The 14,012-nt window shown below is 40.3% G+C and overlaps 1 protein-coding gene across 2 annotated transcripts in view; it reads right to left on the bottom strand.

Moving 5' to 3' along the window:
* RSBN1L (round spermatid basic protein 1 like) overlaps positions 1 to 14,012 on the bottom strand; it is a 52,833-nt gene that overhangs the window by 24,246 nt on the left and 14,575 nt on the right. The window contains exons 3-4 of one of the 2 annotated variants that reach the window (XM_075081458.1): positions 584 to 844; positions 201 to 265 (exon numbers count right to left, since the gene is read on the bottom strand). In XM_075081458.1, coding sequence (XP_074937559.1) covers positions 201 to 265; positions 584 to 844 — 326 coding nt within the window. Of the gene's footprint in view, positions 1 to 200; positions 845 to 14,012 lie in introns of both variants that reach the window. The other variant, XM_075081457.1, reaches the window with a different exon arrangement.

Here is a 14,012-nt window from a genome sequence, read left to right as displayed (position 1 = left end):
CCATAAAATCCACCTTCACGTCTCAATTAACAGGTGCCTTATCTTTAATACTGCAGAACTAACTTAAAGAATTCCCTTGTTTCTAGTCTCCTGCGTCATCCACACAGCACAGCTAATAGTAACCGTATTCTAAAAAAACCCATTCACAATTGTTTGAAACCATTATATGACTTTAGAAAGTAAAATGTATAACCTCTTACCTGAGCATGAAAATTTGACATAGTCGTTGTCTCTATATCTTTCTTTCCCAAAATCTCCATTTTCACTGGTGAATTGGGAAAATTAAACGAAAAGTAGTCTAAAAAGTCAGGTAAATAAGTAGCTGCCCCATGAACAATACCCATTACATAGTAAGCTGCACAGTTTTCATTTTCACTAAAAACCAGACCCACAAACTCTTCTGCAAATCTCTCCATCTCCACAGGAGATAAGTGGGAGAGTTCATTACTGTAGGCATGGATAACTGATGCACCTCCGTTAGGCTGGTGCTCAATATGAATCAGCTGTTTGAACTCCAATGTGTCCAACCTTTTGAGTTTATTTTGAACCCGTGGCTCCTTTAACGAGACAAATGGAAACTCACTGTTCTCTGGTATCTTGGACTCACAGTCCTTCTTGGGATCCATATTTTTCCCATTGAAATCCTTAAGATGATCATCTATGATGCCTTTGGCTTCTTGATCCTCAATATCAGAAACCAATCCTGAGCAAATGGTCTGAATTGATTTGCTGTACATTTTTGGGCGCTTCCTCTTCTCGTTCTCTTTATGTTTCTTTTTCTTTTTCTTCTTAACTTTTTTAATCTGTAGCTCTTCTGCATTGGTTTTTGGTTTCTCCTTCCCACCTGTTGAGAGGAAGAATAGAATGAAGATCTCATAAGTATCTTCATATACAAAACACATATTTAAAGATCAGGATTCAAAGTTACCAACACACTCACTGCAGCACACAAAGACCAGAGATTAATAGCAAGGGTCACAATGTGTATCTTACTTAAAATTATTAGTAAAAGACACCTGCCATTTTCATATTATATCACAAATAAGCTGGGGGAAGGGAGAGGAAAAAACAAACAAACAAACAAAAAAAAAAATCACAAAAACTCAGGTTTCCCAAGGCAACTTTCATGATGAGTAACAATCATACCATTTAACTGGTTATCAGCAATTACTATACCAGAAAGTTCGGAGACGTGATACAGCAGCTGTCAAATGTTGCCAAAGAAGGTTTTACTAACAGTCTGTGAATACCAACCATCATCAGCAAGCTCTTCACAACATGCCACTGCCACAACCTACCTTGGCAGGTAGTTCTACAAGGTCATTCTTCCAGAACTAAGTAAAATTTATTGAAAGACATGTGGAAATATCTAAAAACTGACTCCATACTTCTTAATTATTATTATTTAAACAAAACAAAACCAAACCAAACAACAAAACCAGCCCCAACCAACCACCAAAACCCAAAACTTCACGAAGCAGAAATTAGCTTCGAGTTTGTATAATATGCAAGCCTAAAGCCAAAAGTACTCATTCAGGGATAATGTGTTCGAGTGATTCCCAAGGTAACTCTCCTTTGTTTTAAAGCAGTTTTCCTCAACTGCTTTTGGGGTTTTTTTCACAAGTAATGAAGATGGTAGCAAAAAAAAAAAACAAACCCAAAACCACAAAACACACACACACCCCACACACTTCTGTCACTACACTGCCCTAAAGTCTAGCAGTTGAAATCATCTCATGATTTCATAAATCAAATTACTGGGAACGTTAAAGCACAAAATTATGATCACAACAAGTGCTTCAAGATCAGCAGGTTCAGAAGTCTGGAAGTTTAGTCTTGCAATGAAACACACAATTTCTAAGTCACCTCAAATTCCCAAGAGTTAAGTCGGTCTGCTACAGCATAGTAGTAGAGACCAACTATCTAACTTGCAATCCTCAGCCCAAGTAATTCTTTTTAAAGGACAAGAGTCCTTAAAAAAAAAAAAAAAAAATCACAATTGTTAGTGCATGGAATCACACATTCTTGCCGATAATTAAGAGGTTTGGATATGGAAGGTGCAGATACTGGAAAGGAGAACAAGCAATTAAGACACTTGCCTCTGAGCCTCTTGAGGTATTATGGCAGCAGCTACATACCTCTGGGATTTCTGAAGGGGAGGCAGGCAAGCTTGTTATCCCTCCATCTTCTATTTTCTCACCTTGTATGGGGGAAGAAGTGCCCTGAGGTCACTGATTTCTTTCTTCACCCAACAAGGAAGCCGGCTCTAGGATTTCTTAACCTAGCCCACACAGTTAAGAGCTACAAAGACTCCTTTCGCTCTAAATCAGATTTAACGCAGCATATACTATGAGCACAATTTCGCTTTTAGCTAACCATGTTCAACTGCCAAAAGGCACAGTATCCTCATGAAAATCTGTCTTTTCATTACACTAAACTCAATGCAAAACCAGCATGGGCCTCTGCTACAGGACTGCTTCAGCTGGTAGATCCAATATTCACCACTACTTTGTTAACATCTTGTTCTGCCACAAGAGTCTTTAAATTCAGTGGGCGTGGAAAGACTGGAAAGAACAGCAACACATGTACAACCAACTACGTCAACCGTTGAGGAGTCTTGAAAATAGTTCATCAAAGGTGCCACGGTACTTGAGTGAAATGTCATCACCTGACAAAAATTACCGACTGCTCACATTCTGGGGGTATTGTAATGGTGTCATCAGGGCACCAGTTCCATTTGGGAGGAAATAAAAATAAATAAATGGCTTATTACAAGGGGAAGTTCCAGATTACAGTCCCAATCCAAACCTCCAAATATGGACTACAGAATAGACAATTTTTTCTCCTCTTTCTGACCACAGGAATATACAACTCGAGAGCATTCAAGAGTCTAGAGGTATTTCAAACTCCTAAAAATGCTTTAGCTTACCATTTTAAAATTGTTTCACTCTAAATATGAAAATTTGTTGCTATACTGACAGATATCAAAGAAGTCAACCATTTCCAGATATTATATTAGTTTGAATATAGAAAATGTGGAATTAGAGCAATGAATGCTGCAGCAAGGCAAGGCGGGGGAAGTGGGTATTTGTCTTAAGAGCACCGTTGCCTTTCAGACCATGACTTTGCTCTTTTGAGTGCTATTTACTGATGATTAGAATACAACAGAATATTTCAGTTGGATGGGACCTACATGATCATCTAGTCCAACTGCCTGACCACTTCAGGGCTGACCAAAAGTTGAAGCATGTTTTTAAGGGCACTGTCCGAATGCCTCTTAAACACTGACAGGCTTGGGGCATCGACCACCTCTCCAGGAAGCCTGTTCTGTAGTTTAGTAGTTTTGTAAACTTAAAAGTGGTGTGTGGTTTTTTTGTTTTGGTTTGGGTTTTTTTTGTACAAGTGAACAATTTGGCTCTTGCCATAGGAAAGAGCTTCTTGCTTTAAGCTTAGAAGTAGTTGTATTTGTTGCCAGTTCTATTGCTGCTGATTGTACCCCAGTGAATACAAGTTTCCACCCTTTCCCTGCCATGTCTGAAGTCCCAGATCTGAGTGACTATCCCTGCAAAAATCTGAGCTCCGTTTGAGAACAAGTGAGTTGACCCCTCCCTCACCAGTGGCAGCAAACCACTTGATCTGCTTAGGTATGCTGCCTACCACACCTTCATCTGTCCACCCCCAGCACTGAACAAAGCTGAATTTTTAAGGGTTAAAAAAAAAATCCCCCTGCCACACCTCCCATTACCTCCACACATGTATGAGATAGGACCAAGCTCCTAGCAAACCTTAACAGAAAGTTTCCTAACCCAAAGCTTGCACTTTTAAATTTAACACTGAAGTCATACAATTCACCTTTTTGAAGGCAACATTCTAGTACATTGAACTGTAATATGGATCAGACTACAATTTCTTCCCTCTGTCCTTTCTTACAGTGAGTGTGTGTGAGGTGCTGTATAGTGCTTCTTCCCAATACCGCTTGGACTTCAACATATATGTGCTCAGTTATTTGTGTCGAATTATTGATTTGTATTTGTTCACAAAATGTTCAATTATTGATTTGTAACCGAATATTACAAATATTGAATACTTGTATTCCGTTACTTTAGTATATGGCCAAAGTTTTCCTGAGAAATACAAACAAAATGGAAAACATTTCTAGAAGTAGCATTTCTCAGCAAAGCTTGAATAGAATTTCACAGTACAAGGAGGCGGCACATTTCTAGCCTAAGGCTTCTGCTCCACTGAATTTCCAAGACCCACTCTGAAGTAGGTGTTTAAAGCTGCTCAGAAGTTGCAAAGGCTTCAAAGGCAAAAGGAACTACTTTGCTGAAATACCAGGATTGCTGTCAGCAATGCCCAATAAAGTACTTTCATCCTATTCTTCTTTTGCATTACTGTAGAGAAAAGCAGAAGCACACCCATTCTGTCACTCCTCTGGTGCCTATATCAAAATACTTTAAAGCAAAACATGCTGTTTCTTCCAAAACCAGTAATGCTGCTTTGACACTTGGCTAACAGACACCAAAAAAGAACAGCTGCCTTCAAGGTCTCCCTAGGGCAGTAATCAGGCTGCCTCAGAGCAAAAATACAGAATTTGGTGAAAACATAAGCAAGCAACCCAAAAGGCAGAATAAGTCTCCAAACACTCTAGGACTGAGATACCCAAACTAGCTTTGTTTTAAGCAAGATTTTGCAGCAGCAATGCAGTGCTTGATGCAAGCTAACTTATTTCACCTCTCAAGTAGTTATGATTGAGGCACACCCTCACAATCCAAAACCTTCAAGACAGGTGTTCCAGAGCATCTTCACCAGCAATCACAATAAGGGTGCATACATACATGTACCTACAACTGCTGGAATCTGATTTCAGCCAAGACAGTAGCCATTTTCAAGTGCATGGCATATTCTGTCTCTAGGTGTTCTGAGATGCATTTAGACAAGCTCAGCTACTGAAACACCTATAAACAAAACAAAAGCCGTTTCCCACTACATGATTCAGAAACACGAGACAGAAGTAAGAACTTTCACTTGTATTAAGAAAGTCTTTTAGTTAAGGTGAGTCAGAGAAGTGCTTTGGGACTCCAAGAACAAGGAATAAATGAGGTGGAGGGTGGGGAGAAAACCCCTCAGCACCCAGAGATGCTTACAGGAACTTTCCCCTTGATCTGATGTTAAAAAGCAGACTGAGCTCCCACTTTACTGGAGTGTAAAATACCAAAGAACACCAAGATTTTAATTTTGCTTCTGTTCTTATTTGGCTAGCACTATTTGCACAAAGAAGGAGTTATAAAACTTGCATTGTATTTTTAATGAAATTAGAAGAATGGAAATCCATATTTATTCTGTTCGTGCATGCACATACTCAGCAATAAAGAGAACTACCTCTTAACGTTTATCCACCCTCTAGGCAAGTCAGGCCTTACATACCACCAATACTTCTGCCGCTGCATACATCTACGTGATAGGTAGATCTTTCAAGGTAAATTTATTTCTTGTGCCACATATCCCTGTCACTGACAGCACAGGACCTATTACTGAGGACTGAGATTCAGAACTGTTTGAATTTTATGCAAATAACCAATGCTCTGTTAGTACTAGATGATAGGTACTTGTAATTTAAACTGATGCTAGGCAGCCTGACCTCCTCCCAAGCATGAGCTTTTATAAGAAGAACACTCAGAAGTTACCTGAAGTTTATTTTATGTTGTGTTTTGTCCATGAGATCATTTGATCTGAAATGTCACGTAAGCAGAGGCCACAAAGCTTTTACTTCATTCAATTATTTCAACTTGAGCAGTTTTTCTCAACTTCGAGGTCACAGCCCCCAAAATTATTAGGGGGGGAACTTTAAAAGTTTAAAGAGAAAAAATATTAACAACTATGCTAAATTGTTCTTTGCCACAGTTTCCTAGCTGACAGCTAGTAGCAGGAAGGGACAAACATTTTTAACTGCAGTCACTAATTACAGTCAGTTTGACCTCCCCACTTCAGAACTCAGTCCCTGAAATTTAACAGAGCTGAGGACCACTTGGTGGGAGGCAGGAGCACAGAGGAAAAAGCATCAATACCGAGGAGCCTGAACAGGGACCACATTTCCTAGATTTTTCAGCTGAAGGCCTGAAACACATCATCTTACTCCTCATTTTATAGCATGTGAAAAGTCACAGCAATATCAAGCAGCTGCAGGTATACTACTAGTTCTGCAGAGAGAGATCAGCCTGGCTGGTCCCATTATCAGCTGTAAAACTAAGTCTTTGGCTTGGTCCTGAACCAGGGTCTCCTACTGCAATACTACAAGACATTCTCCCTAGTACTCTCTGGTAAGGGGATAGGTAAGCAGTAACCTCCAATTAATGATCTTCACTTTCTTCCCATAGTCTCACATGGCCAAATGACTCAAGCGTTTTCTAGCATTCTCACTACAATTCAAACTAAAGCTACTGACATATTAGAAATTTATGATGACTTAGCTCTGCTAAAGCTCTTCAGGCTGAGTCTTTAAATAGTCAACACAGAAATCCCAGTTCAAACCACAGAAGTGTCCCCTGTATCTTCCAATGAGTTAAGTTCATAACCACAAATAACTAAAAAATAGCTTAAAACAGGAGCAGCCAAGACACCATTCATCAACCAGTAAATAAATAAAATATGTAGTCATAGAGTACAAGCATTCTTGGAAGCACTGCCACTTACAATAGCAAAAAAAAAAAAGTGAAGAAATTTTTAAAAGGGCAAGAAAAACCATGAGAAGTCTTTTAGATCCTAAAAAAACCCTCACATTTGTACCAGCCAGATAGTTAAATAAGTGACAGAATTTTACATTTATTTTAACATAATATTTTATATATTTTTTCATTAAGTATAATTGTCTATAATAATGTGATGAGTTAATTAAAAACATAATACAAAATAGTTCAAAACTACTAGAACAGCTGACTTCCTAACAGTTAGCCCATGCACATGGAATTCTGAACAGACACAAAATGCACATAGTCACTTGCAAATACGAATGACCAAGATCAACTGTCGAAATGTTGAAAAACTAATAGACCATGTGCTGAAAACAAACATAAATTCAAGGTGACTCAGTACACAGCCCAGGAAGCAAACCAAACAGCAGGAGTACACCGGAGAACTTACAGCTATCTCATCTATTTATAAGCTTGAAAGCTTGAATTTTAAACATTGGAAGAGTCAAGCCTAAAATACTTAAAATAATCCTACTTCATGTTGTGTCAGCCCTCCTGGAAGTTGAATAGTCACGTCCACCTTGAGAACAGCTATTCAATATTTTCTGAAAGTGACCAGCTTAGAGGCATACAGGCACAGGATATGATAAAAGTTGCTACAGGGATGTACATTGACTTCTACTACATTTAGTTCATTAAGATAACTGTTACCCATCAGAGCCACACAGGAAGATCTTAACATGCTTCCTCCTATACATTTTCCAACAGCTGCACTTATGAAAGCTTCAATAGTATGTTCTAAGATAAGCAGAGATTTATAGTGATGAATAAAAATTATAAAGCTCTAAAATATTTTCAGTTAATTCTTCTACAATGAACAGTCTAAAACTACAAAACTTGCAAACAGCCTCTGGAGTATGGTCACCCAAGTTACAGCAGTAAATATATATAAATAAAATTACAGATTAACTATTTTATGTATATTATAAATAGTATTTTAAAAAGCAGCAACCTATTATTCCTTCCATACTTCTAATTCTCTACTCGCTAAATAAATCAACATCCAAAATAAAAACCATAACAGAAATTCCACACAGACTGGAAGCAAGGACAGAAACTTTTGGAGGGGGAAAGTATAACAGAAGATTTCTGTTCAAAAATATAGGTCTGCATGGGAGAATGAGAATCTCTAAGAGGAATCATGCAGGACAAAATTATTGTACAGTTCATTGTGTCTGTATGTATCTTAAAATACACTATAGGGTGAAAAAGTGCTGATTTAATCATCTTGATTCAATGAAGCCTTCCACTTCAAGCATCAGAGGCAGCAAATGCACTCCACTACCAGCATTTTTCATGCTGTTATGGAAAAACTTTAAAGACAGTAGGGTAACCAGACCTCTTTTCTGAGCTGACCATAACAGTATTCTAACTAACCTATGGCATGGAAATTAGAACTGACACCCATTTTACATATACAATACAATCACAGAGCAAAAGGAAAGTATCTTCTCTGTACCCAGCCTAGCAACAAGACATTTACCAGCAATAACCTGGAGTTAGAAACACTGTTCTCAAAGGAAGAGCTCCTCTAATGTGACAGCACTGCAATTCTCTCTGAACTATCTTTTATTTCCTCATCTCTGAAATAAAGTAATTAAAAACTACAATTATTTCCACAGTCTTCACTGTGAGAAGTAGTTCCAAATAGTACATGTGCATATGCTACATCCAATCATAATTCGTACCCACAGCCTTCAGACCAGTATTTCTGATCTATTCCAACCAAAAAGTTGCATGGAAACCTTTTAACCTACATAGGCTTTGCAGGCAGTGGTAGTAAAGACTCAACTTTTGCTTTTCATTGATGTACCAGAAGTCTTTGTTTCCAGCTCCAGCCCCCCTCCTCCAGCAAGACACATTTCAAAGCTGTTAGAGCACTGCTCTCCCTCCAGCTGCCACCTGCTCCACCCCAAAGCAGCATGTGCTGACAGTGTCTCACCCTACCTGGACAACAGCAGGGACTGCTCAAGTCTACCACTGACGGTTCCTTTTAGGTTCTCAGAGATTAGCGTAGGCAACTGAATGCACTAGCTGAACAGGAGTAATGGAGGCTGCAGCAACTTTAGGGGTAGAAATGAATGTAAAAGGATGGGAAGGAACCAAGGGCAAGCAGCAGCAAAGACATCTCCAGAAAGCCTGGAAAACAGTGAACCACCGGCTACACAAAAGGTAAGCAAACGATTTAAGATTCTTTCTGAAAAATGTTTGAGGTCCGCTGGAACTTAGAAGAGCTCTGCTTTTAGGGATCTCATCACATATATCCTACCTGTATTTGACATCTGTGTTTCACCTTATATATTTCATTGGTAAAAGTTGATAACTTAGTCCATAAGGACTGCGAAGCAAGATCAGTATTACAAGCAAATCAGTGCAGTAGGTTGTGCGCCATTCCCATGCCCTCAATGTCCCATCAACTAAAGCGCACTGCATAAAAATCCTTCAACATTTTCCCTAAAGGCACACAAAGACAAAATATAGTGGATGGGAAAAAAACATGCAGTATGATTCAGAGGTGGGTCTTGTCTTACATATAGGAAGTTTACAATTACTTCTGTGCAAACCTAGCCATAAAGAACTTTAAAAGCATAAGAACGTACATTTGAATTAAATATCCTTTCTCCCAAAAGAATAAAAAAGCTTTAGAAAACAATTTGTACTTGCAGATGTTCATACCAGCACGATAAAGGTGTTCATTCTCCCTTCTTCCCTGTGTTTTAGCATTCCATAAACCAAGGCATTTCATCTTGCAGAAATACACACTAAGAATTTTTCCTACTGCACTTCTAGAAATTGCTGTGCTCTGATTTAAATAATTAGAAAAATAGGACTTTTTTTAAAAGGAAAATCACAAGTGGGGCTGTTTACAAATAAGCTTATTAATCCTTCTTCTCTTTGCAGGACCTCCAGTAACCCTCAGCCATGTCACATCGGTGTAAATGTTTTTTGTAGGAAACTTGCGATTTCTAAAATGGTAACTTTTTCATTATGCAGATTTCTTGAAAAGCAAGTGTGAATCGCTTGTATTTCCTGAATTTTTAAAAATATACATGTGCAAAGCAGCTTTTTTTCCACCCCCCCAAGAACTGAGCTCTTCCTTCCACATAATGGATTCCGAGAAAAAGGGGAAATTATGTAGCCTTATTCTACAGGGAATATATCTGCAAGTGCAAAAGGATGACAAAACACTTTTTCATTCTAGATGCATAAGAACAGCCATCAGGCTCTCTGAAAAAGCCAAACACATCTCCCTTAGAAGCCTCAGGGACTGCAAAAATACTTTTTTTAAGAGTTGCCCTTCTCCAAGGTGGGCAAGTTTTATCATTGCTTTCAAAAGAACAGCAACCTGTCTGTTTAGGCAGACAAACAGCTTGCATCCCTAAGCTTCCTAATGTAAGTAAACTCTTCCACATTCAGCTGAAGGCGCCAAAATCAGGCTTATGCACCAACTCTGCCTCAAAAGGCATCAGTTCCTCAGTACTACCTTCCTCTTCCACAACTATCCACCTTTTATCTTGTACAGCTAGTTTAACTGTCTGGAGTCAGGTAGGCTATTACCTCCACCCCCTCAATGAAAGTCAAGTCACAAACAGAAGAGAAAAGAAAAAAAAAAAAGACAAAACGCAAACCACTAATGATATTCCCAAGACAAGAAAAGCATTCAGCAGACCGTCAGAGTAACATCTTACAAGATACAGATCCGATGCCTAGAAGAAGGAAATAAGCTGTCTTTAGAGAACAGCACTGTAGTCTCTTAACTCACACACGTAAAAAACCAACAACAAAACCAAAAACCCAAAGAGAAGGGAAGTAGACTACTTCCAAGCCTTTGTTCCTAAGCCCACACAGTGAATTCTGAGCTGAGAATAAAAGGGCTTGGAGCTTAACTTTTGTTCCACAGGAAGAAGATATCCTTAGACAAGGAGTTAATTATGTTTGTGATGGTCACAGCGGCACTGACTGCTGATACAGGCAAGAAGTTGCATCTTAAAGCACTTTTGCCTTTGCTCTTTTGTCTTCAGCTTCCAGGACGTAATGCTAGACCAGCAGAAGGAACAGGAAATTTGCCAGAAACTTCACAGCACATACAAGCACATCCAGGCAGATTTTGGAGGCCCACAGAAGACATCCAGAGCTACTATTCTGAACAGGATACAAACCCAGTCAAGAGGATCTGTCTGCTCTCTGTAACTGCTCTCCTGACACACCCCCTTGTTTCCCTGAAATAGGAGTCAATTTTGCAGTACACTGGCAAAACAAACATAGCCTCTCCAAAACACCTCCCGCCAACATCTTAAAGAAAACCTGATACTTGACTGGTAACATTATCAGATATATTACATAGGGATAAGGCACCTAACGCACCTGTAGCACTGTTCTCTGTGAGAATAACCAGCGCACTACTCAGCTAGCTCAGAACTGCAGAGGTGTCCTAACACAGTCCCTGTGTATACGCTTTTTTTTTTAATATTAAGTTGAAAGCAAAGCACCATTTGAGGCCCAATACTCCCATTAGGTATCATGTATTAGATCTGTGTAACAAGATTTGCTGTCTTACACAGGGTGAAAAAAAAAAAAGAGGCCAGTACAGAAACAAAATCTGAAGAACCTCCCTATTGAGGCAGTTAAGTGTCACCCAGTATATCAAACAGCAACTTCCTTTCATGCTAGGCAAAGAGAAGCCACATCTGTTCTTTTCACAGGAAGTCACCAGCGTACGAATTCCTCATGGTCTAAGCTGATACCTTGAGATCTGATCAACACAGGTTTTATGCTGTCTAGTTGCTAAAACAGTTACTTGGAGCTGTGCTTAGAGTATAATATCTGATGTAGTAATTACAGGGTTCTGTGCCTCTGGCCTTATATGAACGTGTTGAAGATAACGTTTTGGTTTGGAGGTTTCAGGTTTTTGTTTGTAAATTAACTCCTACAGCAGATAAGATACCAGAAAATGTATCAGGAATTTTCCCCTAACTTCAAAAGTAGATCCTGATAAGAAGAGATAAAAAATATTTTGTCTACTTAAATAAGCAACATCCTCACAGAAAAACTGATGCAGGAGAAAACTGAACAGTGAGGTGGATCAAGAAACAGCTTAACTGCCATGCTTAAAGAACCAATCAGCAGCCCAAAGTCTAGCTGGAGGACAGTCACCTCTGGAGTAACCCAGGCATTGATAACTTGTGCCAATACTGTTCAACACCTTCATTAGCAGGGGGCACCATGGGACAGAGCACACCCTCCACAGGTTTGCAGGTGATACAAAACTGGAAGGAGTGGTTGATGCACCACAGGGTTTTGCTGCCAGTTAGAGGGACCAGGAGAAACAGGCCAACTCTGTGGGCTCAGGACATAAGCACAGGGATGTGCAAAGCCCAGCTCCTAAGAGGAATGTGCCAGTACAGGCTGGGGCCCATCTGGCTGCACAGCAGCCCGACAGAGGAGGACTTGGGGGTCCTGGCAGATGACAGGTTGACCATAAGGCATTGGTGCCTCTTTGTGGCAAAGCAGGCCAGCAGCCTGCTGGGCAGCATTGGGAAGATCACTGCCAGCGGGCTGAGGGGGGAGATTGTTCCCCTCTGCTCATCACTGGTGAGACACATCTGGACTCTCATGTCCAGTTCTGGGCTTGCCAGTCCAAGACAGACATGGGCATACTGGAGCAAGTGCAGCAAAGGACCTTAAAATTACTAAAGGAGCAGAGCATCACTCACACAAGGAGAGGCTGAGAGCACTGAATTGTTCAGCACAGAGAAAACAAAGCTGGGGGGTAAGAGGAATTTTAGCAGTGTGTACAAATACCTGATGAGAGGGTATAAAGATGTAGCCAGGCTCACTAAGGCACTGAGGCTGGAAAGGATCTCTTCATGTCATTTAGTCCAATCCCCCTGCTCAAGCACAATCACCTAAAGCAGGTTGCCCAGGACTGTGTCCAGTCAGGTTTAACAACCTCTGTATGCAACCTGTGCCAATACTCAACCATCTTCACAGTAAAGAGGTTGGTTTTTCTTTTTTTTTTTTTCTCCTTACATTCAACCAGAATTTTGTGGTTTTTTATGTGTGTCCACTGCCTCCTGTCCTGTCACTGATCACTTGCTGAGAAAAGCCTGACTCCATCATCTTCATGCCCTTCCATCAGGTGTATACACATTGATGAGATTCCTCTTGAGCCTCCTCCAGGCTGATCAGTGACAGCTGTCTCAGCCTTTCCTCATAGGAAAGGTCATAGAACAGAATCATAGGATGGTTTGGGTTGGAAGGGACCTTTAAAGGCCGTCCAGTCCAACCCCCCCCCGCAGTCCGCAGGGACATCTCCAGCTAGAAACTAGATCAGGTTGCTCAGAGCCCCGTCCAACCTGACCTTGAATGTCTCCAGGGGTGGGGCATCTGCTGCCTCTCTGGGAAACCTGTTCTAATGTTTTATCACCCTCATCGTAAAAAATTTCTTCCTTACATCTAGTCCGAATCTATCCTCTTTTGGTTTAAAACCATTACCCCTTGTCCTACTAGATGCTCCAGTCCTTTCAGCACCTTCTCCGTATGATGGACTCATATGAAGTCCATATCTTTCTTGTACTGGGGAGCCCACAGCTGGACTCGGTACTCCAGATGCAGCCTCAGGAGTGCTGAGAAGAGGAGAAGGATGACGTCTCTCATCCTGCTGGCAACACGTTGGCCTTTTTTTGCCTTGAAGGTGCACTGCTGGCTCATGATCAGCTTGTCTGCCAGAGCTCCAAGGTCTTTCTCAGTAAAGCTGCTTTCTAGCTGGTCACTCCCCAGTATGTACCAGTGCTTGCGGTTATTTTTCCCCAGGTGCTGGGCTATTCTCAGAGGTATTCAGTGACAGAACAAGAGGTAAAAGATACAAACTCAAATAAAAGAACTTACTTCTAAACATAAAGACATCACTTTTTACTACAAAAGTGGTCAAATACTGACACTGGTTGTCCAGAGATATCGTGGAGACTCCACCCTTGCAGTTACACAGTCTGACAGTCCTGGGCAGCCTGCTCTAGCTGACCCTACTTTGAACAGTAGCTCTGGACTAGGTCCCTTCCAACCTCAACTACTGTACAGTTCTAAGATTCAGTGGATGTACAAGCAACTGTGAGAACATTATTTTAATTATATCCAATTAGAGTAAATGAAGTTGAAAAAACTAGCCAAAATTAAGACTGCATGTTGCACGTGATTTTTTAGCATGTGAAAGAGTTCCTCAATTATAACTCCTTAGTTATTCAGTTTTGTGCATTTAATGTTAGA

The sequence above is a fragment of the Phalacrocorax aristotelis genome, chromosome 1 (assembly GCF_949628215.1).
Source record: "Phalacrocorax aristotelis chromosome 1, bGulAri2.1, whole genome shotgun sequence".
Lineage (NCBI taxonomy): Eukaryota > Metazoa > Chordata > Aves > Suliformes > Phalacrocoracidae > Phalacrocorax > Phalacrocorax aristotelis.
Note: the sequence above shows the minus strand (reverse complement) of the source record. Positions and strands in the feature narration are given on the sequence as shown.